Source organism: Orcinus orca, chromosome 8 (genome assembly GCF_937001465.1).
Source record: "Orcinus orca chromosome 8, mOrcOrc1.1, whole genome shotgun sequence".
NCBI classification, from domain to species: domain Eukaryota; kingdom Metazoa; phylum Chordata; class Mammalia; order Artiodactyla; family Delphinidae; genus Orcinus; species Orcinus orca.
In genome coordinates this window covers 11,944,850-11,970,990 of record NC_064566.1, presented here as the reverse complement: position 1 = coordinate 11,970,990, position 26,141 = coordinate 11,944,850, and the positions used below count along the sequence as shown (strand labels likewise).

The window sequence follows — 26,141 nt, the reverse complement described above, 5'->3', positions numbered from 1 at the left end:
GGACAGGCAGATCCTCAACAAATGTTAGTGGTCCCTCCCTGCCCCATCCCTCCATTCTGTGACTTTCAGGTTTATGTCCCAGGACAGAAAGAGATGTAGGAGTGGGAGAAATAAGGTATAGCTTCCTGGAAGGTCCCTTGTCCTCAAAGACAGTGTCTTCCCTTGATGCGGGTAATTTTAAAGCCTCATTTATTGCTAAAAGTAAATATGAAAATAGCATAAAATGAAGCTCAAAATTTGCATGAAGTTTTATGATAAAACACTATAAAGAATGTTACTTGTGACAGACCTCCCTCCAGGGATCCCTGGATAGGAAAGTTTGAGAGGCATTCCTTAGCATTCTCTCCAAAGCATCCTGCCCTTATCCCCTGTAAGGAGAAAGGCCAACCTCCCGGATGTACCCCAAACCCTGAGAAGTGGCGGGCAGGAGCAGAGGGCAGGATCTGGACTCCCTCCAGACACTAAGGGCAGGGTATGGTTGAGAACAGGGAGGTGAGCCAGACAGCCACAGGTGGACAGACCGGCACTTCCGGTGTCCTACTTAACGCCCAGCTGAGCCTGGCTGAGGACGAGGGATGGGGTGTGGGAAGACACCCCCTTCCCCCAAGACACAGGCAGGTACACACCAGCCAGCCTCTCACTTCCCTTTTTATTTCCTCTAAGATCTGCAAGCAGCAGCAGCAGCAGGGAGGGAACCCACCCTCCAGCCTCGGGAAGGGGCTTACCGCCCACGCGGCAGCATTCAGGACACAGCCAGCACCTCAGGCCCCTCTCCTCTGAGGGGCAGGGATTTTCATACCCACATGCACACACACATGCCTGCACACTCTGGACACTGCACGGCTGAGATCTTAGGGGTCACCTGTTCACTGATCCTACAAGCCCCCAGGAGGCAGCAGCAGGCAGACCCCTAGGCCCAGAGAAAGGGCAGGGCTGCACCCTGGTCTCCTCCAATCCCAGGAGCAAGAAGGTCTGATCCTAGCACGGGGGACATCTTCAGTCAACGGAGCACTGCTCTGGGGATTTTTTTTTCCTTTTTATCAAGTCCCTACAAAAATAGAACTTCTCCTGGTATTTATAGGTCCCCGGCGCCTGGCTCTGTGCGGAGGTTACAAGTAGAAAAGCCACGAGGCATTCCCTTTGGCTGCTCAGGCCTTGACTGCCTGTCACCCAGGCCCCTCAGAGGCCTAGGCAGTCACCTCAGGGCTGCCAAGCACCTTCAGGGGGCCCTCCCAGTGGGTGATGTACTCCCTCTGGAGCCGGGTGCGATAGTAGAAGAGGTAGCAAGGTAGCAGGAATCCCAGCAGTGAGAACAGCAGGAGGCCCAGATTCACCTTTAGGGCAAAGAGAGAGAGAGAGAGAAAAGCGGGTCAAGTGGGTACCTGTTCACCCTCATGACCCTCAGGGATCCTCCTTAGCCTCCCACAGGGAGGAGAAGGCAGCCATTTTTAGTCCAGGTCCTGGGCCAGAATGACAGACAGAGAGCCAGTACTCGCTGTGTGCACTCACTCTCCACCAGCGTCTCACTGAATGTCCGGCAGCCTTAGAAAGTGTCAGAGCCTGGTTTGAACCCCAGCTAATGCTGGTGCCCAAATGATCTGGTGCTGTCTGGGCAGCCTGGGCTGGGAACCTCGACCTTTGAGGGCGTTGGCAATGGGATCCCATTGGGAGTGGTGCTCCCAGGCGGTCAACAGCACTGGGGTGCATCCTGGGATAGAAGGCCTGGGTCCGAGCCCACCTCCTGTGGGCTCGGACGCAGCGCACATCCCACCCTGCATTACTCACGGTGTGGCTCTGGGCAAGTCATCCTAATTTGACGCACCTCCTTCTCTGGGCCATTGTGGCAACGTGCAGTACAAAACACACGGTGCGCTTGGCACCGGGTGAGCACTTGGGAAGTGGCAGCTGTCACTTCGTCATCATTGTGGCGGGATCATTGTGGGGAGTGGGTGGGCCCTCGAGGCAGATATCAGCTTTAGGGAGGTGAGGTCAGTTCGATGTAAAGAAAAGCCTTTCCGACAAGACCCACAGCTGCCTCCTTGTACGGGACCGGCACCCCATCGCCGCGGGCGTTTGACTAAGAGGGTCTGGAGGAACCCCTTTCTAGGGGCTCTGGAGAGAAGATCCCTGCATCGGGTGGAACTGGACTGGATCAGGACTGGGTCACTGTACAAATCACCTGGGAGCTGCCTGGGCCCAGGCCGAGAGATGCTGATTCAGTAGGCTGGGGAATCTGCGGGCGGGTGTGATGGACAGCCAGCTTGGGGGCCCCCTGATTAGAGACCTCCAAGGTGCCTCCTGGCTGAGATAAGAGCGAGGGATCCCATCACATACAAGAGCCCCCATCCTCAACTCCTTGGGTGTAACCAGGAAGGGGGATCCTGTTGCCCCCATGCCACCCCCCCACCCCGACTTCTCACCCAGAAGGGCTCTCCTTTCAAGGGTCCCACCATGGCCATGAAAAGCGGCTGCTGGAGCAGGGCAAACACAGCACTGATGAGGGACTGCAGGCCCGTCAGTGTCCCGAAGTGGTTGGACGGGTACCTGTCAATGAGAGGAGGGAGGGTGCATCGTGAGGGGCGTGGCCCTCTCCAGCCCCACCCTTTGTCCCGTCCCTCCCTAGATATCACTCTTTGTTAGCCAGGCAGGGCAGAGCTTAAGAGTTCAGGTTCTCTGCACGTGCCCTGGCCTCGAGGGTGTATGCTGTGACTTCACGGCTACTGAGCTGGGTTCTGACACCTACTGTCTGTGTGATAACAGCAAGTTACTCAACCTCTCTGAGCCTCACTTTCTTCCCTAAAAACAGGGATAGCACTAACCTCACTGGGCTGTTTGTTTATTCTTTTAACACATATTTATTGAGCTCCTGTGACGTGCCAGGTACTGTTCTAGGTGGATGGAAATACAGCAATGAACCTAACAGATATGCAGGTGGCATTCTGGCGACGGTGGGGGTTGGGGGGCGGCACGCAGGTGGTCGTCACACAACAAGCAAGAGAAATGCACCGTTGGGACTTCCCTGGCGGTCCAGTGGTTAGGGCTCTGTGCTTCAACTGCAGGGGGCACGGGTTCGATCCCTGATCTCGGAACTAAGATCCCACATGCCGGGTGTGGCCAAAAAAAACAAAACAAAAACGCACAGTGTGTTAGAAAGTGGTAAGTGCTATGGAGAGAAGTTCAGCAGAGACGGCGGGTGAGGGTATCTAGGGGGTTGCGACTGTAGACAGGATGGCCAGCAGAGGCCACTGAGACAAGGACAGCTGGAGAAAGGCCTGGAGAAGGTGAGACGGCTGGGAGCCTTGTGGATATCTGGAGGAAGCACGTGCCAGGAAGACGGGACAGCAAGTCCAAGGGCCCTGAGGAGGGAACACACATAGGGTTTCTGTGGCATGAGGCAGCCATGTGGGAAAAGCAGGTGAGCGAGGTGGGGAGGTGAAGGAAGAGGTCCCTGGCCGGGGCGGGGCGGGGGGGGGCCGGACCCTGTAGGGCCTTTTAAGGCCATAATGAAGCCTTTGGCTTCTTCTCGACGTGAGATAAGACGGGCAGTTGTGGAGTGATGTGAAGAGACTTATGTCCTAACAGGTGTCTCCAGCTCCTGTGTTAAAAATACGGAGGGAAAGCAAGGGCGGACGCAGGGACGGTCAGGAGGCAGCGGCAGCGGCAATAACCCAAGCCAGGGGGTGGCACCGCTGGAGATGCTCGGAAGGGCTGGGTTTGGAGGCTGTGGAATGCGGAGCGGGCAGGCTCGCTGGTGGACTGGATGTGGGCTGTGAGGAATGAGGGCGTGGAAGCAAGGACGACTCCAAGGTCCGGCTGGGGCTGCCTCTGAGGTCTGAATGAGGGCGTGGGGTCAGCATCTCACGCCACGCCCACGATGGAGTCATAAGCGCTCCAGGACAGTTACAATTTTGTCACCGCTCTTTTACTCCATCACACACTGGGGAGACCCTCAGCCGTGGAAACCAGGAGGAAAAGGGAACAGGGAACAGGGCCAGGGGGGTGGGGCAGGGAAGGGGGTTGTTTGACATGAAGCAGGGAAGTCAGGAGGCAAGCGAGACTGCCCTCTGGAGGTTTCGACAGGGCTGGCACGGGGAGAGAGGCCGCTCCAGGGGCCGCTCCCGAGAGCAGACAGAGGACCCAAGTGTCACGCAGCCAAGGACCTCAGCTGCCCCTAAGGGAAGACGTTCTGACAGTGGGGTTATCCCACAGTGGGGTGGGGTTATCCCACAGTGCGGCGGGCTGCCTTTGAGGAAGGGAGCTCCCTGCCACTAGGAAGCTGGGGCGAGGGCAGCGAGCCAGGCAGCCTCCAGAGCCTCACCAGCCCCGACACAGCAGCAGCCCGGGGAGGCTGCGGAAGGGCGCGCTCAGGGGAGCCCGGGAGCCCAGCTGACTCACACTGCCGCGTAGAGGCCTCCACAGGCCGAGTGGTAGAAGCCTCGGACCATGGTGTGCAGGACAAAGGTCAAAAACTGAAACCAAAAAGAGAGCGGGGAGAGCTGAGAGCTGTGTGGACACAGGAGGGAGGCGGTGACAGTGAGGAGCCTGCACGCGCCTGCCCCTCCCAACCCAACCTCCTACAAACACTTCCTGGACGGCCCAGAAAACAGACCCAGAGGACGGGAGCCCCGCTTCCTGGAAAGCACCTGCAAAGCACCTGCCGGGTGACACATGCCTGGGGCGGCACTCTGCAGGGCGGGGAGAGTGGGGAGGGTGGAAGGGACGGGAGCCCTGCTTCCTGGAAAGCAACTGCCGGGTGAAGCATGCCTGGGGCGGCACTCTGCAGGGCGGGGAGAGCGGGGAGGGTGGAAGTCGGTACCTGGAGGTGTAAGCTGTCGATGAGGCACGTGATGCCGAAACCCACGAGCAGAAGGTTGGTCAGAGTGAAGGCGTTGATGGCATTGGAGAGCTTTTGGATCTTGCGGTAGCGTGGTCTGACGGACTTGGTGGCCACGCCGTCCCTGAGGAGAACAGGCCGTCACGGGCCGCTGCCCCGACCTCCTTGGCAGCCCTCCCCACCCCCTGGGTTCTCAGCCTGGTCCCTCCCCTTTCAGGGTAGCAGAAAAGGGAGAGAGTCATTCCTCCAGCCCTGTGTTTCTCAAAGCATGGCTCCCCCAGCATCATCCGGAGGTTTTCTTTAAAATGCAGATTCCAGGGCCTTGCCCCAAACATCAGAATCTCGGGTGGTGGGCCCTGGAATCTGCATTTGGAAAACGATCTCCTATTTCATAAGCACACTGAAGTCTGAGAATCGAGGATGGGAAGGAAGGTGGAGAATGGGGAGCTCTCACACCATCTCTCATCAGAAGCCCCCCAACAAAAGTGTCCCTGCCCACCAGCCTAGACAAAAGTAGATGATACTCTAGGGACAGCCGCTTGGCCCCTGACTGCCCAGCAAGCCCCTCCCTGTAGCATAATCAAGGGCTCTGAGTCTGGCCCAAAGGAGAGGTCAGCAGGCTGAGACAGATGAAGACAGGCCGCCCCACTGGTCCGAGAGAAGGGCCCTGCTGATGGACCATGGCCGTCAGAACAGAGCGTAGAGGAGGAAGGCTGGGTACCAGGGCCAGGGTACCACTGGTGGGGAGGGAAGCCACATCCTTAGTGACTTCTCTCCTAGTCTCCCTCTCCCATCCTCTCAGGACAAACAGGACCGTTTGGATCAACACAAAAAGAACACAAGCAGTCAGAAGACCTTCGTGCGAGACCCAGTGGTGCGGGACTTCCCTGGTGGCGCAGTGGTTAAGAATCCGCCCGCCAATGCAGGGGACACGGGTTCGAGCCTTGGTCCGGGAGGATCCCACATGCTGTGGAGCATCTAAGCCCATGCGCCATAACTACTGAGCCTGCGCTCTAGAGCCCACGAGCCACAACTATTGAGCCCACATGCTGCAACTGCTGAAGCCCGCGCGCCTAGAGCCCGTGCTCCGCAACAAGAGAAGCCACCGCAATGAGAAGCCCGTGCACCATGACGAAGAGTAGCCCCCGCTCTCTGCAACTAGAGAAAGCCCGCGCGCAGCAACGAAGACCCAACGCAGCCAAAAATAAATAAATAAATAAAATGTGGTGGGGAGAAAAAGACCCATTGGTGGTCTCCAGCCCACAGGACGGCCCCGATGATCCCCGCATCCTGCATTCACACCCTGGTACAGTCCCCTTCCACAAGGTTCCAGAGTTACTCTGTGTGCCTATAGAAGACAACCTCACTCGTGTATGTCACTTCTGAGATGACGTCATGAAAGACCTTGTTGCTTCTGTCCTGGTGTCCCTCCCTCAGCTGTCTTGCTCTGGGGCCAGCCAGCTGCCGTGTCATGAGCAGACTATAGAGAGGCCCAGGTGGGGAGGAACCAAACCTCCTCCAATGGGCACACGAGTAAGCTTAGGAGTGACTGTCCAACCCATCAATACTTCAGATGACTGCGGCCCTGGCCAACAGCTTGACCACAACTGTATGAGAGACCCTGCTATGGTCTGAATGTTTGTGTCCTCCACAAATTGTTATGTTGAAATCCTAATGCCCATGTGATGGTATTAAGAGATAGGGCCAGGAATTCCCTGGCGGTCCAGTGGTTAAGACTCCAAGCTTCCATTGCAGGGGGCCCGGGTTCGATCCCTGGTCAGGGAACTAAGATCCCACAAGCCGCGTGGCAGGGCCAAAAGAAAACAACAACAACAAAAATAGAGGTAGAGGTAGGGCCTCCGGGATTTGACTTGTGCCCTTATAAAGAGGCCCCACAGAGCTCCCTAGGTCCTATGTGAAGACACAACGAGAAGGCTTACACCCAGAAGAGGACCCTCTCCTCACCATGCTGGCACCCCGATCTCAGACTTCCAGCCTCCAGAACTGTGAGAAATAAATTTCCATTGATTATAAGCTACCCTGTCTGTGGTATTTTGTTACACCAGTCTGAACAGACTCAGACAGACTCTGAGACAAAACCACGCAGCTAAGTCATCCCCAGAGTCCTGACTCTCAGAAACTATGAGATAATAAATGTTTGTTGTTTAAAGATGCCAAGTTTGGGGGTGATTTGTTATACAGCAATAGATGTCTAATACACCAACTCTATCTCTTTCTAACCGTAAGGCTTTAGAGCATACCCTTTATAACAAAGGTTCTGGAACCTACTACTAAATGCTGTGTGATCTTGGGTAAGTTAGTCAACCTCTCTGTATCTCAGCTCCTCACCTGTGAAACGAGGATAATAATGTAGGTACCTACCTCCGGGAGCTGGTGCAGGACTCAATAGGACAATGCAAGTGCCTAGTGCACAGTCAGCATTTGACGTCAGCTCTACTTATTATCAAGCCAGCCAAGTCCCCTCTTAGTGTCAGTTTCCTCATCTGTAAAATGGGGATGTACCCCTTCTCTCCCAGGGCTCTTGGGAGAATGAAATAAGATGCTGGATGTGAAAGCACAAAGCTGTCACCACCCCTGGGCAGGTCACCTAGCAGTGGGGGTGTCCACGCAGTCCTTGATCCGCCAGTCCATGATGTAGCCAATGAGAGGGCAGGTGAGAAGGCACGACAGCTGCATGGCCCCAAAGACGGACGAGTAGAACTCAACTGGGCAGGGCAGGAAGAGAAGTGGGGTCAGGAGCTGACATGACAGATGCCAGCAGCCTAGTGGGCACTGTCACCCACGCCCAGCAGAGGAGAGAAAATGACAAAATCACCTTCTTTTCACCCCCAAATTCTTAGATCCCCCAAACGCCCAGGGTGACAAGGGTGGGTCCAGGCTCCCCCGACAGCAGGCAGTGGCGGGGTGGGTGTGGGCAAGGACCCGAGCTTTTGTCCCCCTACCTGTCTCCGTCACCCTTTGTTTCAGGTCGTCTGTCTCTGTTGGGGGTGGAGGGGGAAAGCCAGGGTGAGAGGAGCTCAGCCAGGGTGACCCCCTGCACCTCCAGCCCCCAGTGGGCTCGGCTGCACCTCACCATGCTCCTGGCCGCCAGTCACGATGTACTCCAGCATCTTGTTCATCGCGGCCATGTAGAAAATGATCCGCAGCTGGGTCATGCCCATGGTGAGGAGGCTCCACAGGAAGATGGGGGAGCAGAGGCTCTTGCGCAAGGGCACGGACTCTGGGGAGACCGCAGGAGGTGCCCCTGAGCCCCAGACCTTCCACTTGCCTCCGCGTGTCCCAGCGGGTGCGGTTCTAGCAGAGGCTCTGACGCTATGACTTCGGCGAGGGATCAGTTTCTTCAAAAACGAGGGTTCCGCTTTACCGGCCTCCGAGTTCTTGCCCAGCTCTATCACTATCTCACTAGAGCATTTTCTTTTCTTTTTTGGCCACGCTGCATGGCTTGTGGGACCTTAGTTCCCCAGCCAGGAATCGAACCCGGGCCCTCAGCAGTGAAAGTGTGGAGTCCTAACCATGGGACCACCAGGGAATTCCCTCACTAGAACATTTTCAGGGGACCTCCAGGTGTGCACCGTAGGCTCGGCGTGGTAATAATAACTCGACCTACTATTTATTAAGCACTTGCTGTGTGTTGCACACCTGACAGGTATTATCCCATGTAATCAACAACAACCCTATCTTCAGCACATTCTACAGACGGGGAGACTGCAGCTCAGAATGCGCAATGACTTGCCCGAGCTCATGGGGCTGGAAGGTGGGATGCAGGTGGGATGGACTCAGCTCACGCCTGTTAACAACTCTGCCATGGGAGGATCGGCAGTGGGGATCAGACTCATAACTTCACAGCATTTTCAGTTTGCAAAGAGCTTCCACGTCCCTGTCTTCATTCAATCCTCACAACTAACTTCCCTGTGAGGTGGGTGTTCTTACTGCTAGTTTAAGAGACAGGGAAGGGCTTCCCTGGTGGCGCAGTGGTGGAGAGTCCGCCTGCCGATGCAGGGGACACGGGTTCGTGCCCCGGTGCGGGGGGAATCCCACGTGCCGCGGAGCAGCTGGGCCCGTGAGCCATGGCCGCTGAGCCTGCGCGTCCGGAGCCTGTGCTCCGCAACGGGAGAGGCCACAACAGTGAGAGGCCCGCGTACCGCAAAAAAAAAAAAAAAGAGACAGGGAAAGTGAGAGCAGGGTTAAGTGATCTACCCAAGCCACATGGCCTGCAATTGGGAAGCAGGACTCAAACCCCCATCTCCTGACGCCCAGGCCCATCGTCCTTCCACTAGTCACAGAGCTGTCACCTTGCAAAGTGGCCCAGGCTGAAGGCAGGTGCAGCTCCTCCTGTAGCCAGCAGGAGGCGCCAAGCAACCAGGTGTCAGAGGACCCAGACTGGAGGCTGGCTCACCTGCAGTATCTGATGCAAGAGACTTGCAGGTTGCAGGGAGCCCTGAGGAAACCAGCCCTCCCACAGGCCTGGACACCCTGCCTCATTCTGGAAGCTGCCCCTCCCTCATCCCAGAAATCCCGCAGAGTACCCCTGAATCTGAGCTTCCCAGAGTTCCCTGGGACTTTGATTTGCCCCCATTCTAGAAACAGGGAGCAGGCCCACCTCTATGAGGGGGTGTGGTGAGAACTGAAGAGGAGAGAATGAGCACCTGGGCATGAGCTCGCTACGCACGAGGACCCACCCTCTCCGTCCCCCACGGCCGGCACCTTGACCAGACACTCACTCTCAGCAGACTTTTCTGAGATGTCACGAACGTCCTGGGACGAGATGAAGATGTCTGCCCCCTCCTCCAGGCTGGGGGCCTTCTGGCTCAGCCGCTGGCCCACGGTGGTCACATAGGTGTAGAAGCGGTCACCTGTCACCTTGTGATCCAGGGCCAGCCCTCTGAGCTTGATCTTCTCCCTGCCAGTAGCCAGGCCACAGCACGTGGGCACCAGCCATACAGAGCCCCCCTTCAACAGCCTGCCTCTAGCGGGTGCCAAGCCCCCCTTTAACCAGCACTGACGGGCCCACTGACAAGCTCCCAAGGGCAGGGCTTGTGTCTGTGTGTCTCAGAGCCCGGCCCAGGGCCCAGCTCAGCACACGCTGAGTGAAGGATGGATGTGCCATTTTCCACTTGGGCTGTAGCCACGGAGGCAGCATTGAGAACCCAAACTCCGGGGTGGGGAGGCAGAGGGAGGGATAAACTAGGAGGTCAGGATTAACATATACACACTACTATATACGAAATAGATAACCAACAAGGACCCACTGTGTAATACGGGGAGCTCTACTCAATATTTATAATAACCTATAAGGGAAAAGAATCTGAAAAAGTGTACCTATATATATATATATGAATCACTTTGCTGTACACCTGAAACTAACACAACATTATAAATCAACTATGCTTCAATAAATTAAAAAAAAAAAAGAACTCAGACTCTGGAGTTCTGATTCCAGCCTTAGATTCCCCCCTCCCCCCTTCAGTGGTACGACCTTAGGAAGGTCACTTTGTTCCCTGTGCCTTTGCTATGAATGGAGTTAATAACAGAACCCACGTCACAGAGCTGACTGAGAATGAGCGCTGGGCACAGTGCCTGGCCCACAGGAGATGCTCCATCAGTATCAGCTATTTGACTGGCACCCTAGGTGCCTGGTTGTGGGGCATCACTCCAGCCCCCTGGGGAACTGACTGGGGGGGTAGGTAAAGTTGGCATTCAGGTTGCCCCACAAAGGGTGGGATTTCATTCCTCTGTTCCCCCCCTTTCTGGGTCCCCGTAGCACATGGCACTATTGCAAAGGTCCCTCCTACTCTGATCCCATCCTCCAAACCTGGACAGAAGAAGACAGTCACCAAGTTTTGGCCGCCTGCTTTATGCCTGATCTACTCAGAACACCTGCAGGTGGGTGGGATCAGGCCCACGGTTCAGATGAGAAAGCGGAACTTGGAAAGCTCAGATGATCGGCAAATCTTGGTTGCTCTGAGTCCACAGCTGCTTCTGTCCATCACACCACCACACCCCGGCCTCCAGATCTGCAGCGGGGGAGTCACCCTCCCACCCCACACACCCCGGTCACTCACTTGTAGTTGACTTCCTCCGGTGAGGGAAAGGCTTCACTCGGCCAGTTGAAGGCACAGTTCAGAAAGATGAGGCAGGCCAGGCTTGACCAGGTAAACATGATGGTCATGAAGGACACGCCGGCATCATAGATCAGCTGTCGGGGGAGGGGACGGGCCATGGAGGAGGCTGCCCAGCCCCAGGCCCGCGTCCTCCAGCTGGAGGTAGAATCCAGGCCCCAGAGACCTTAGAGAAGGTCTCTTCTACCCCATTCCTTGTACCCAATTTGCAGACAAAGAAACCAAGACCAGAAGTTAAGAGTTGGATCTAGAAGCCCCACCATCCTCTTCCTTTCTCACCCCAGCCCCCCTCAAGAGGTGTGAAATAGTTCGCACACGGTGCCGAAGGGGACGGCCACAAGCTCAAAATGTCTTTGAAATCTCAATTATTATCTTAAAAAGACACACCAGTGTTGCCTTTGACTCCATACACGTTTGTTTTCACATGAAAGTCATTTCATTTTATGTACGAGAGAGGACGATGAAAGCGCCTAACCGTGTTTTTCCTGCCCCTTCTGGGCACCCTCCCTGGGGGAAAGACAAACCCAGTCTGAGAAGCCTTATCTCACCTTGCACAGGTGTGACAACTGAAAGGGGAGGGGCGTGTGCAAGCACTCTGCCCACAGCCTCCCAACCCCGGGACAAGCAGGTTCTCTATCGATTGGGATTCTGTGCCAACGTTGCAACTGCTCTAGAGAGGAAGCCAGGTATGTAGAAATGTCCTGCCTGCCACCCTCTGCCTGGGATGGCTGCTGTCCCCCCTCCACGCAGGCTCCAAGCTCCAGTGCTGCCTGGGAAAACTGCTCCTCCTGGGCCGCAGGCTTTGGGGCTCTTTCTTCCCCGGGAGCAGGACAGAACTTCAAAGGGCCACACCCGCCAAGATCTGGTTCCTCAAATCCCACTGCCTTAGTCAAGGGAACGGGGACCCCCAGCTCCAGGCCTGCTCCTACCTGAACAATTGTTGGTCACCCCCATCAGTGTGCTCTCCACCTCCTCTGGCGACGGATGCTGAGCGAGTGCCTTCTAAACCAATAAATTAACTGCCCAAGGCAGAATCTGAGGGGCATGGTGCGGCCCAGCTGGAAGGGTACTTTGATATCAGAGGGAGGAAAGAGGCCCCAAACTTGCCCAGAGCTAGAACTCAGGCCTTCCGGCTCTAGGTCCACCAGGCTGACCTGTCTAGGAGCTGGCCAGGCCTGAACTAGCTTGGTGACCTTGGACCCAAGTCATCCAGCTTCTTCAGGGCTGGGGAAGGAGATATGGCCTGAAAGGTGGGCTGAGGCCAAACAGGCGAGGGCCTTGAAGGCATGTGAAGGGGTTGGACCTGATTCTGTAGGCGAAGCAGAGTGGGTGGATGAGCTAGTCCTCCAACTAAGGTCATTCTGGAAGTCACGTGAATGGCAGCTTAGAGAGGGAAAAGCTTGGAGGCAGGGAGATCAGCTGAGAAAGCACTGGCCCAGGAGCGAGGATGAAGGCCTGGACAGAGCAGCAGAGAAGTCAGACCCACTGGTCCATAGCAGCACCTGGGCTCTTCCCATGATGCTGCAGTGCTTTGCCCTGCCGTGGTGGGAACTGACCTCCGCCTGGCAGGAAGTAGGTCACCAGATATCCTATGCGCCCAGCCCCACCCAGGTCTTGCGTCAAGGCAGAAGGAAGGCCAAGCGACCTCACTGCCCACCAGCTGCCCACTCCCCAGGCAGCTCCGTACCTTGATTCCCGGGTACGTGATGGCAGAAGAGGCATAGGAGCCGATCATGAGGGCCATGAAGGTGGAGCGCAGGTTCCCAAACATGTTGGGCAGCTGAGAGAGGAGAGCAGTGTCAGTGAGCAGGGAGACCCCGACACCTGCCCAGGGCTCCCCTTTCTCCACCCGAGCAAGCTTGGAAGCTTCTAGCCCAGTAGTCCTCAACGTGAGCTCCAGGAACACCAGCCCCAGAGTCGCAACAGAAAAGTTCTAAGGCAAAATCAGGGTCGGAAACTGGACTGTGCTCCCCTCCCACACAAAGAAGTGCTCACAAAGAGAAGTTCTGTTTAACCCCATGGTTTCCCAAGTTACTTTTTTTTTTTCGCGGTACGCGGGCCTCTCACTGCTGCGGCCTCTCCCGTTGCGGAGCACAGGCTCTGGACGTGCAGGCTCAGCGGCCATGGCTCATAGGCCCAGCCGCTCCGTGGCATGTGGGATCTTCCCGGACCGGGGCATGAACCCGTGTCCCCTGCATCGGCAGGCGGACTCTCAACCACTGCGCCACCAGGGAAGCCCCCAAGTTACTTATTTATGGAACCCCTTAATCATGACTCGCCTCTTAATAACCCATGGGTTAGGTGTTTAAGAAACACTAACCTACAGCAACTCCTTTGACAGATGAGAACACTGAGGCCTGGAGCGGGAAAGGAACGTACTCAAGCTCACAGAGCACGTTACTGACTTTCTCCCCTGTCCTGGCCATCCGAGTTCTATCCCAGAACCCAAGGCTGTGACCATGGCTGGCTCTGTAAGAGGATGGTGCCCCTTAACCTTCTCGGTGGCCCCAGAGGCCCCCAGTCCATGGTTTCTACTGAGCCAGGACAAGTAACAGGATGACTAGGGAGGTGAGGGTGGGAGTAGGGGGGAAACAGGGCCAGGCCAGGTGTCCAGAAGAGGAGGCTCTGACCCACAGGGCAGACCCAGAATTCCTACCAGTAGAGAACTGACCGTGTGTCCTACTCACTGGCCTGAGCCGGGCCCTCAGGGGAGGGGAAAGCAAAGTCACCCAGCCCTTTGTGTGCTCCCACCTCTCCCTCCTCCCCCCAGTCCACAGATCCCACGGCTGGAAGCGTCTTAGATGCCATGCAAAGCTAAAACCCTCTCCACAGAGGGAAGAACGGGGCTCCAGAAGGGGATCTCAAATAGCTCTGGAGGGGAAGGCGAATAAACACAGAGAACTGACCCATCAACCTCGAAGCGGCTATGAAAAACAGCTGCGGCCGCCCTGACCCCCTGGCACCCTGTCTGTGCGAGGCGGGCTGCAAGGACGCCATGGAGAAGCGCTAGGGCCGGGGGAGCGGCGGGGGCCTTGGCGCCCCTCACTACCCCCCGCCAGGGTCCGAGAGCGCTGTCTCCGCCCAGCACGGCCCAGGCCGGCCTGCCTGGACCGGCAGGGCGCTGGCCGTCGCGGCTCGGATCTGTACTGGCCCGCGAGCACCTAGGCCCGGGGGCGGCACAGGAGCCGGGGGCGGGACCGGAGCCGGGTCCTGTCATTGGTTGGAGATTACGGTGGCGGAGCAGGGGGCGGGCTGCGGGCGGAGAGCCCCCTAGGCCCCAGGGCAGGGTTCAAGGTTAGGCCCCGGAGGGCAGGGGAGAGAAAGGCTTTAGGGCCTTGAGCCAGGGTGCGCAGCGTGGAGAAGGGGCTGCGGAGGGAGGCGGGGATGAAGCGATCCGCTTCCTTAGAAAGTTGTGAAATGTCCTGGGCTGGAATTAAAGGCAGTTGCTGGGCGAGGTGAAATTCAGCCAAAAAACACCCAGTTTGGCGGTCAGGCGGCCCTTCTCTGAGATAAACAGCCCGAGGCTGGCCGGCCAGGAACCCCTCCTCCCACCACATACGCTGAAGCCTTTAACCCTTCTGCACACTCACTCGCATATACACTTAGAGTAACACATGTAAGAGGTCAAGCCAAGTGAAAAAGCCCTTTCTGTAGGTCAAGCACAGTCAAGTGTCGGCAGTATTATATGGTTCAACCTAACACACTCACAAATACAGCTACCTACCCATGGACAGCACCACATATACACGCGGCAAACAAACACACGCCCACTGTCTCAAGCTGCCCACCGCCCTTACTTTCGCATTACCCAGTCTTATTCTTTCCAGCACTTACGACTAGGGATATCATTTATTAGTTTACTTGTTTTTAGGGTTGTCTGTTCCCCCAATTCCTGAATATAAGTTCCAGAAAGGTGAAGAAGTTGTCAGTTCTTTCTGTGCTGTGGCCCCAGGACAGAGTTCAACAGATGTATGGGCTTGGGACACACACACACACACACACACACACACACACACACACACACGTGCATTTGATCTGCGTCCACAGGCCCTTCTCCCACCCTCACCCTCACTCACTCCTGGGTGACCTGCCGCCGAGTTGGGACCTGTCATACTCACTGTGAGTGAAGAGAATGTTAGGCAGATGCCACCAAAACCATTCAGGGACAGGGCCAGGAATATCAACGGAGACAGAACTGGGAAGCGGAGAGGGATGAATGAGGCACTGGGGAGCTGTGGGAGGCTAAAGGCAGGAGCTGGGGTAACACCCACCTTCATCCCACCCATTCTTTTCCTGTGGGGACACGAGAGGCCAGACTTCTCACCTTTGGTGTCCCAAGAGGCCAGGGCCATGAGGGTGCAGGATGCAGCGAAGCAGGCGCTGTGGAGATGCAGGGGAAGGGGGAGGGGCTGAACACTCTGTGCCTCCCCTCCCCCTGCCGCACCAGTCCTGCCCTGCAGCTCCCCAAAGCCCCTTCCAGTTCCCCACAGCCCAGCCACCTCACCTGCCAATCAGCCGCATGGGCCGGGGCCCGAAGCGGTCCATGAGGATCCCCAGCGGCAGGGTGGTGGCGCTGAGCACAAAGGAGCCGATGGTGAAGCCCAGGTTGAGCATCTCTTCCTGCTGGTTACAGCTCAGCCACTGGTGCTGCTCATCCTGGCTGGTGTTGGTGGTGTTCACAGCTGAGGAGCAGAAGGGAAAGGCAGCACGTGACCGCGGGAGCAGCTGGGCACAGGACAGAGGCCTGGGATCGGGGGTCCTGCACTCGAGTCGCATGCCTCTGCTTGGCTGCTAACTGGTGACTTTGAAATTATGCCTACTCTGGTGGGGAAGGGGCTCCATAAGTGGCAGCCATCAGTATCTGACCCAGGGAGAGTCATACACCCAACCTGAGGCCTTAACTAGCTCACATGGAATCACGGACATCGAAGTATTTACCAAACTGAAATATTCACTCAGTGTCCAAGCTTAAGGGGTTGTGGATCTCCAATAGGATCCACCCAGTAGGATCCAATAGGAAGCACCCTCGAATCCAGGACAACATCAGTGGGTGATGCTCAAATGATGTAACAAGAATTCCCTTAAAACTTAGAGGACGCTTCCCCATACATGACGTTCTGATAAAATAAGAGCTACTGTTTGTTGAGCATTTAACTGTGTGCTAGGCACGTTCTCAGTGGTCACTGTATTAACTCACGACAGCCCCAGGAGTCAGCTAATAAAGTGTCCCCACTCTCCAGGTAATGAAACTGAGGCACAGAATTAGGACCACGGCACTGCCCTCCGGTGCGCCTCTGCAAGTCCACCTCCGAGAAGACGCGTCCTCCAGGTAAAAGGCCAACTTGGAGTTGCGTCAAGTTAATGAAAAAGGCTGGCGGCGTGGGAAGGAGGCGGGTTTCATTTCACCCCATGCTCGGTGAGTCACGAGGTGGCGGCTCCCCTGCCTCCTACTTGTTACTTAGGCATCACTGCCAAGGGCAAAGTCAGGGTGCACCTGGAAGGTGGACAGACCAGGGTCTGAATTCCCACCACCATCCCTACTAGCTGTGCAACCTTGGACAAGTAACTTCCTCTCTTTGAGGTTCAGGCCCCTTGCCTGTAAAACGGAGCAGAGAATGCCTAACCCAGGCTCCTTAGGAGATTCAGTTGGAGAAGGGTCCTGGCCCAGAGAGGGTGTCCTGAAACAACTGATGAAGGGGTAGATGATGGCCCCCTAGGGGAGCCACGGTGTGGCGAGCCTCTTCTCTAGGTGCCGGGGAACTCACGGTGAGTAAGACAGGAAGCTCTCAGCTCTCCTGGGGCTTGTATTAGATAATAAACAAGGAAACAAATGGACACGGATATAAAGAGTCACAGGTGCTATGAAGAGAACAAAACAGGAAGACGTGATAGTGCTGAATGCTGGGAAGGGGAAGTATCTGCCCTCCGTGGTGACAGCAGCCCCTGACTTCAGGTATCCAAAGGGCATGCAGACGGCAGAAAGCTGACATAAGGAAGAAGAGAATGAATTCTTTTCAAAGCATGAGTGCTGGCCAACCAGAGGAGAAAGCCCCTTGGGCAATGGGATGCTCAGGGGTTAGGGGTTTAAAGCACACAGTCTCTGGGGTTCAGGCTAGCCCCCCCCCCAATTTAGTGATCTTCATCGTCACTGTTCATTTCTCCACCAGGTTTGTCTGCACCTGTTCATTCAATCTACATACACTTAAGCGACATCTACTGTACGACAGGCACTGTGTCGGGACAGTGGGTAAAGCAGGAAGAAGCGCAATGCTAATTTAGACCAGAGGCTACAAACAGGTGACCAGCAATGAACCCCACCCATATTTTGCTTGGCTTGCAAATTTTAATTGGGTGCCAGTTTAAAATCAGGAGTTATCACCCAAAAATCCAGAAGTCTGGCTTCTCTTTAGTAAGTCAGAAGATCTGGCCATCGCTGGAGCCGAGGAGAGACCACTCCTTTCCACCAAGGCTTGCCCTCTCTAAGTCACCCACGTCCTCACCTCTTCATGAGCTCTCAGACATCTGCCATCTTCTATCTGCCCTGATTGGCCCTATTATTATTAGGTTTTCTATTGAAGTATATTTGACACGCAATATATTAGTTTCATGTGTACAACATAGTAATTTGATGTTTGTATACATTACAAAATGATCATGACAGTAAGTCTAGTTACCCACCAGATGTACTATTACTGACTGTATTCTCATATTGGACATTACCACCCAATTGTTATTAACTGCCCGGCCCCTGTTGGCATCTGAGTTTGCAGCCCCTGAATTAGACACGGTCCCTGCTCCTCAGTCTTTCACAATCAAATGACACTTTCCCTCACTAGCCCTCAACTAATTAATACCTACTTTGTGCCACGCTTTTCCATATAGTATATCATTTAATCTTCACAACCTACGAAGTGAGTGTAATGATCCCCATTTTATAGATGATGAAGCTCCAGGAAGCAAGGTACGTCACAGTTACACAACTTCTTACAGGCAGGCCTAGATTCACACTCAAGACCCCCTCCAAAGCCAACACTTCCCCGTTCCCCCAATGGGCCCTCTATCCTGAACAGGGCAGCTTAGTAAGTTTTCAAAGCCTGCGCTAGTGCTGGCGAGGAAATGTGTTCTTCTATTGGTGGAGAACTCCAGCCTAGTGTATGGCGAATAACCCAAGGTCAATGAATGCATTCACTTCTCTGGTTTAAATTGATCAGCCTCTTGTGAGTTTGACTAATAAGAGCTAGTTCCTAAGGCCTGATGACTCTGAGTGGTTGGATAAAGCCAGACTTCTTTTTTTTTTGCAATGTACTTTTTTTTTTTTTTTTTGCGGTACGCGGGCCTTTCACTGTTGTGGCCTCTCCCGTTGCGGAGCACAGGCTCCGGATGCGCAGGCTCAGCGGCCATGGCTCACGGGCCCAGCCGCTCCGCGGCATGTGGGATCTTCCCGGACCGGGGCACGAACCCGTGTCCCCTGCATCGGCAGGCGGACTCTCAACCACTGCACCACCAGGGAAGCCCTGTACTTTTTATTTTTTATTAATTTTTATTGGAGAATAGTTGATTTACAATGTTATGTTAGTTTTTGCTGTACAGCAAAGTGAATTAGTTATACATACACATATATCCACTGTTTTTTAGATTCTTTTCCCATATAGGTCATTACAGAGTATTGAGTAGAGTTCCCTGTGCTATACAGTAGGTCCTTATTAGTTACCTATTTTATTTTTTAATATTAATCATGTTTTTAATATTATGTTGAAATAATGTTTTGATATGTTGGATTAAATATGTTTTGAAAAATTATTACAACTGTTTTTAATTACTTTTATTGTATTTATTTTTTCATATTTCTTCCCTTGTTTATTTTTTTAGAGTCTATTTCCTTTTCTCCCCCTAAATTGAAAGAAACCGTTAATATCAATAGCTCTTGCTACTTGTTTTCTTTTGCATTTAAAAAAATTTTTTTATTGGAGTATAGTTGATTTACAGTGTCACATCAGTCCTTATTAGTTATCTATTTTATATATAGTAGTGTGTATGTGTCGATCCAAATCTCCCGATTTATCCCTCCCCCTCCCTTTCCCCCTTGGTAACCATAAGTTTGTTTTCTACATCTGTGACTCTATTTCTGTTTTGTAAATAAGTTCATTTGTACCTTTTTATAGATGAAGCCAGACTTCTGAACCAAGAGGGAAGCCAAGCCAGCATGCAAAGACCTCTGTCCATGTCCATTACAACAGGAGAGGTCTCTGACACCTAACCTCTCCCATTTTATAGACAGGTGAAGCATGGGGTGCAACAGGGAAAACATACGCAGTAAGTTAGTGATAGAGGTGGGCTTAGAAGCGGGAGAAAATAGCATTTCTCAAAGTGTGGTACACACAGCATGTGCGCACTCAAGATGGGTTTAGAGGTACAGATGACCCTTGAACCTCAGGGGGTTAGGGACCTCAACCCTTCCCCCGTGCTTTGGAAAATCCGCCTGTAATTTAGTCAGCCCTCCCTTTGTGGGGTCCCTCCGTATCTGCGTTTCTGCAGCTGCAGATTCAACCAGCCACGGAGCGTGTAGTCCTGTACTATTTACTGTTGGAAAAAATCCTAAGCAGTTCAAACCCGTGTTCAAGGGTCAACTGTACAGGTAATGGTTTTTGATGTTTCATAGTTATTAGTTATTTGAATGTGTATCAGACACACATATACATATATGTATGTATTAGAAATATATACGTATGATGTATGTGTGTATGTGTGTCTGAGTAACATCAAACTCAAGGTTCCAAGAGTATTACACATTTTTTTTAAACAGGATCTTTAGTTTAATTTAATTTAATTAATTAGTTAATTATTTTTTGGCCACGCCGCACAGCTTTCAGGATCCTAGTTCCCCGACTAGGGAATGAACCCTCACCCCCTGCAGTGGAAGCGCAGAGTCCTAACCACTGGACCGCCAGGGAAGTCCCAAGAATATTACACTTTAAAATGAGGCTTTTTATTTTTTAAAAAGTGGATTGATTTAAAAGGAAGTATTAAGTAAATAATAGTACCTATGGCACACAGAAATGGTAAAATCATGAAGGTGAACTGCAAATGACTAGGTCTAGGAAACACAGGAGAGAGGATCATGGTTAAGCATTCTTCGTGTGCAAATTCTGGCTCCACTAGCTGTGCTGCTGAAACTCAGAGGCTCTGCTATCCCATCTGTGAAATGGGGATAGTGACTGCAGCCATGTAAAAGGTGGGCTCTAAGGACTGCTGCACACACACAGTACTCACAAAATGATCCCAGGTCTCTGAGCCCTTCCTCACCATCCCCCACCCTTGCCCCATCATTCATTCTCCTGCAGCTGACATAGCCACATTCACCACAACACCCGCAGAACTGGGCTCTGGCTACTTGTCTTCTCTGTGACGGGGCTCCCCCAGGGGAACTCTTAATCCTAAGGCCTCGGAGAAAGGTTCTGGGGCTGAATACTCACTCGGCTCCTTATTTATTAGCTGTGTGACCTTGGGGAAATTACTTAGCGTCTCTGAGCTTCAGCTTTCCCTTCTATAAAAAGAGTTGTTGTGAGGACTAAAGATCTAACTAGCAAATAGTCAATGCTTGATGAACTTTAGCTACTGTTTTATTATTTTGGCACTTATGCTGGATATGCAGTTGTGTGTGAGAAGCTGAATTGCCCCTGCCTACTTCTGAGAAACAGTCCTCTTTAGCTGTAATGCCCCAACAGGTGGGTCAACCATCTACCCCAGGGTGTACCTCAAAAGAGGGAGAGCAGAAACCTGAGAAGACAGAGGGTGTGGCCAGGGAACCCCAAAGGCAACACTAATGAGCACCTCAGTAATGAACTTGGTACTTCCCTGGTGGTCCAGCAGTTAAGATGCCACGCTTCCATTGTAGGGGGCACAGGTTCAATCCCTGGTCATACAAAAATGAACTCCAAATGGATCAAAGGTTTAAATATAAGAGCTTAAACCTTAAAACTCTTAGAAGAAAACACAGGCGTAAATCTTTGTGACCTTAGATTAGGCAATGGTTTCTTAAACATGACACCAAAACACAAACGGCAAAAGAAAAGACAGCTTGGACTTCATCAATATTAAAAACTTTTATGCTCCAGACCTAGAAAACAAACTTACGGTTACCAAAGGGTAAAGGAGGGGAGGGATAAATTAGGAGTTTAAGATTAGCAGATACAAACTACTATAGATAAAACAGATAAACAATAAGGACCTACTGTATAGCACAGGGTACTATATTCAATATCCTGCAATGAACCATAATGGAAAAGAATATGAAAAAGAATATGTACATATATGTGTGTGTACACATATATATACATATATATATATGAATCACTTTTCTGCACACCAGAAACTAACACATTGTAAATCAACTATACTTCAATTTTTAAAAAATAATCCAAAAAAAGAAAGAAACTTTTGTGCTCCAAAGGACACCATGAAGAATATGAAAAGAAACCCACGGTGGGAGAAAAATGTTGCAAAAACTATATCTGATAAGGGACTCGTATCTACAATACAAAGAACTCTTACAACTCAATAATAAAAATAACCCAATTTAAAAATGGGCAAAGGGGGCTTCCCTGGTGGCGCAGTGGTTGAGAGTCTGCCTGCCGATGCAGGGGACACGGGTTCGTGCCCCGGTCTGGGAAGATCCCACATGCCGCGGAGCGGCTGGGCCCTTGAGCCATGGCCGCTGAGCCTGCGCGTCCGGAGCCTGTGCTCCGCAACGGGAGAGGCCACAACAGTGAGAGGCCCGCGTACCGCAAAAAAAAAAAAAAAAAAAAAATGGGCAAAGGATCTGAATAGATATTTCTCCAAGGAAGAAATACCAATGGCCAATAAATACATGAAAAAGCTGCTCACCATCATTAGCCACTAGGGAAATGCAAATCAAAGCCACGAAAATATAACACTTTATGTCCACGAGAAGGGCCGTAATAAAAAAGATAAACAATAACAAGTGTTGTCTAGACTGTGGAGAAACTGGAACCCTCCTACACTGCTGGTGGGAATGTAAAATGGCCCAGCCACTTTGGAAAATAGTCTAGCAGTTCCTCAAAATGTTAAACATAGACTTACCCTCTGGCCCAGCAATTCTATATGGAAGGAAAGCATATGTCCACACAGAACTTGAACATGAGTGTTCACAGGAGCATTACTCATAATAGCCAAAAAGTGGAAACAACCCACATGTCTATCAACTGTTGAGTGGATAAATAAAATGTGGTAGCAAAGGACTTGGAAAGGAACCAAGGCTTGATACGTTTGCCAACATGAATGAACCTTTAAAACATCATGCTAAGTGACAAAAAGCCAGTTATAAAAGATCACCTATTATAAGATGCCATTTATATGAAATGTTCAGAATAGGCAAATCTATTTTTGTCATGGGCAAACCTGTAACAGAAAGTAGAGGATTGGTTGCCTAGTGCTTGAGGGTAAAAGAACAGGTTGGGGGAGAGGTACTGCTAGTGCGTCCAGGGTGACTTTCTGGGGTAGAGAAAATGTCCTAAAATTGGTTGTGGTGATGGTGGTACAACTCTGAATAAACTAAAAACCATTAACTTGTATACTTTAAATGGGTGAATTGTAACATATGTGACTTGTATCTTAATCTAGCTCTTATCCATATTTTTAAAAAGGTGGAAGGGTGGGCAGCAAAAGGGAAGGAGCTTTGGGGATGATGGAAATATTCTAAATATTGACTGTGGTGACGGTTCCTGAGGTGTGTAAATTTGTCAAACCTCCTCAAAATGTGTGATGTAAATTAATCTTCAATAAAGTTGATTAAAAAAACAGGTGGGGCTGCCCTGGTGGCGCAGTGGTTGAGAGTCCGCCTGCCGATGCAGGGGACACGGGTTCGTGCCCTGGTCTGGGGAGGATCCCACATGCCGCGGAGCGGCTGGGCCCGTGAGCCGTGGCCGCTGAGCCTGCGCGTCCGGAGCCTGTGCTCCGCAACGGGAGGGGCCACAACAGTGAGAGGCCCGCGTACCGCAAAAAAAAACAACAGGTGGAGAAGGCAGGAAGAAGCCACCGGATGGGCAGCAGCAGGCAGCACAGGGCAGGTCTCTCCAGCCTCCAGGGTAAACAACGCAGAGGGGACCTGGACTCCTGGCCTCTGTTGGCAAAGGGATCCCACACCCCTCTGTTTGGTTCTCTCAGCCACCCTGGGGCACCCAGCATTTCGCCCCAAGCCAGCTCCTCCTGACCCAACCTGCCTCCCTGGCCAGCTGCCAACTCTAATCTCCACCTCCTCAGGCTCTGCAGCGCCCTGTCACTGGGGCCAGGAGATGCATGTGCATCCTTGCACCCTCGGGGCCACCTGCTGCTTCCTTACAGATAAGGCTGGCGGGGGGCTGGAGCAGAGTGGGTGCTGCCCAGAGATCAAGAGCACCCCAGCTCCACCCCGCAAGGCAACGGTTTTCTCCCACAGCCAAGGCAGACGCCTGCAGGGAGTGGAGTTGAGGAGCTGGGAGAAGCTCGGAGAAGCCAGCAGAAGCCAGGAATGACCCTAACATGGATCAAGCGCTGTTGACACTCAGCACAGATAACTTCCTCTTCTTCCCATTTTGCAGGCCGGGCGACTGAAGCTCAATGTTTTAGGGAACTCGCCAATGTCACCCAGCTGCTAAAAGTGGTGGAAGCTGGGATTCTAACCCAAGCTGGCCTTCTTCCAAAGCCTGTTCCACAGCAAGGAGGTTGGAGGAAGAGGATAAGGGGGGGGGGAGGGCCAAACTCCACATCCCTCGAGCTCCTTAGGCTGAGCTTGTCCGCACAGCTCTCTCCTTCCCAGAAAAGAAAGATACCTATCAGATCACGAGAGCCTCAGGTCCCAGACACTAGGAAGGGCGACTCCTTGCCTCCAGGCACCTGAAGACGGCAGGGATGTGGTTACTGCTCCCAAGGATTGTTAGAATTCTCACTCCTGCATCCACAGCCCCCGATTCAAAGCCAAGGTAACCAAAGTGGAAAACAGGGACCGTCCACAAGTGGGGGCCTGGAGGAAATGAGGCCATTAACTTTGTACAAATGGTTCCTTGAAAACCTGGGGGCTCAAGTGGCCTGGAAAAGGAGAAGCACACTGCCTCCCCCTCCCTCTACAATCAAATCCAGCTTGCAGGCTCTCCTTTGCCTCACTCAGCCTTACAAAAGAAAGAAATCCCTCACCCAGCTAGTAGCTGCTGCACTTCTGGGAGTCGCCACCTTGCTCGAGACCTGAGGCTGCAAAGGGATCAGTCCCAGGATCTGGACGCCCGCAGGACACCTGGCGTTCAGTGAAAACTGGATTCGAAGAATGAGGTAGAGTGGGTCATTCTCTAGAGGAAGTTTGAAGAGGTCAAGAAGTGGGGCCGCCCAGTCCCCTGCGGAGCGCTCGGTCTTGAGCAGCCCGCCTTTCTGTCTCCTTTGCCGGCGACCACCTTCCCCCTCTGCTGCCCCTCCCGAGCCCCACCGGCCCCTTCTCGGGCATACCTGAACACATGCTGGAATAGAAGCCCTCGTTCTTGAGCATGATCAGCAGGGAGCTCCAGCCCAGGAGCACCGCGGAAAAGAAGAGGTTCTCCAGCACGGCCGTGCACGCCATCCACCAGCGCCTCCGGTACGCCTCCTCCAGCGTGGGGGCCATACTGGTCGCGAGCCTGCCCAGGAGCAGAGCACTGAGCGAAGGGCCCAGAGGACCGAGAGAAGCATCCTGTATCATGATGGCTCCCGAGACCCCTCGAGCCAGCCCGCGAGGGGGCCTTCACGGAGGCCCCATAGAGCCCTGGGCTTCCCAGCGGGTGCCGCCGAGCTGGCTCTGGGCGCACTGGCAGCGCCAGGGGCGCACGAGGCGCTGGGCTCCCGCCGTGTCGCTATCAGAGACAAGGAAGGTCCTGTCTGTGCGCAACAGCTTCTTGGCGCGCTGCCGGGCTCTTCCACCCTGGCCAAGGCACGCAGAGCCCGGCTCCCGGGGAACAATCCCGCACTTCCCCAAGTCCCCAAAGGTCAGCAAGGGTCAGGGCGCGCTCTGAAGCAACCGCTGGCCAGTATCCGGCCTCCCGCTCCAGGAAGGACCCCCAGAAGCAAGCAGGGGGAGGAAGGGGAAGTCTGATGTTAGCTCAAGGACACCCTCCCCTCTTCCTGTTGCCCCTATAAGACCACTCCTCTTCTCTGGGGCCGGGCTTCAGCAAGCCCTCCCCCTTTCCGCACTAGGCGACCCAAGTCCCTACAGTCTCTCGGTCTAAGCCGACAGCTGCCACGTGGAAGGAGACCCAGGCAGGCCCTCCAGCGCCGCCGGCGCCACCCACTCACACGGGCACCCAGCTGCGAGCCGGGGAACATGCCCGCCCTCTCTCGCCCGGGGAGGGGGCTCGGGCACCCGCAGGAAGTCCGACGGCCGCTGACTTTATAAGAGCAGGGGCGGCGGAGGGGCTGGCGGGAGGGTGGGTTTACCGGAGAGAGAAGGAGCCCGAGCACCCACCCCCACCCCCTCCGCCTAGGCCACGGCCGCCGCCGCGGGAGGAGACGGGGCGCGGGCGGCGCGGGGGCGTAGAGCGGCCGGTGAGACCGAGAAAAGCAGGGAGGAGAGGGACAGGAAGGGCAAGAGAGAAAGGGCGCGAGGGAGCGGAGCAAAGCACGAATGCCTTCGCCGGAGGGCCTCAGTACTCTCATCTGTGAAATGGGGCTTTGCATTTAGGAGTTCCCGCAGGTCCGTTCGAACTCCGACAAGAGTGTTTCTCTAAACGGAGGCAGTGCAGCAAGAGAGGGCGCCGAGGGGCCAGACCAAAGGGGAAGGAGGGACGCGCTTGGAGAGGCGGGACCCACGGGCTCAGGTAACGGGTCTTTCTTGGGGAGCCTGGAAGTGTCGGTGGGAGCCAGCCGGGTGACTCTCAGAGAACGTTCAGCCCGGGACCGGACCCCAGCCGCACCCGCTGCTCACCTCTGATCCGGGGCAAACGCGCCTCCTGTAGCCGCCGACCGGTCGGGGAGCGCCGCGTGCACAATTTCGGCGTCCGGCGTCCGGCGGGCCCAGCTCGGAACCGCAGCGGCGCTCGGGGCTTCTCTGCGCGCCGGGTCTGGGCGGCCTCGGAGATTCTGCCGGACAGCCTGGTGTTCTCACCGCCTCGGTCCCATCGGAAGAAGTCGGGGAACGGGAACCCGGCGGGCGC

General features: G+C 54.0%; 1 protein-coding gene across 5 annotated transcripts; it reads right to left on the bottom strand.

Moving 5' to 3' along the window:
• Window positions 1-166: 166 nt before the first annotated feature.
• SLC43A1 (solute carrier family 43 member 1) lies at window positions 167-26,141 on the bottom strand. Of its 5 annotated transcripts, none has more exons than XM_049713722.1 (15): window positions 25,913-26,141; window positions 24,466-24,632; window positions 15,479-15,656; window positions 15,299-15,354; window positions 15,093-15,169; window positions 12,662-12,754; window positions 10,918-11,051; window positions 9,577-9,755; window positions 7,929-8,075; window positions 7,798-7,833; window positions 7,443-7,560; window positions 4,817-4,958; window positions 4,396-4,469; window positions 2,421-2,544; window positions 167-1,334 (listed from the first exon to the last, which is right to left on the bottom strand). In XM_049713722.1, exons 2-15 carry the CDS (start codon window positions 24,617-24,619, stop codon window positions 1,188-1,190), a joined length of 1,659 nt encoding a protein of 552 aa, XP_049569679.1. In that variant the 5' UTR covers window positions 24,620-24,632; window positions 25,913-26,141; the 3' UTR covers window positions 167-1,187. The 5 variants fall into 5 exon arrangements, with proteins under 5 accessions (XP_049569679.1, XP_049569682.1, XP_033268914.1 ...); XM_049713725.1 differs by lacking the exon at window positions 25,913-26,141 and adding an exon at window positions 24,163-24,276 and having other exon boundaries at window positions 24,466-24,589; XM_033413023.2 differs by lacking the exon at window positions 25,913-26,141 and having other exon boundaries at window positions 24,466-25,134.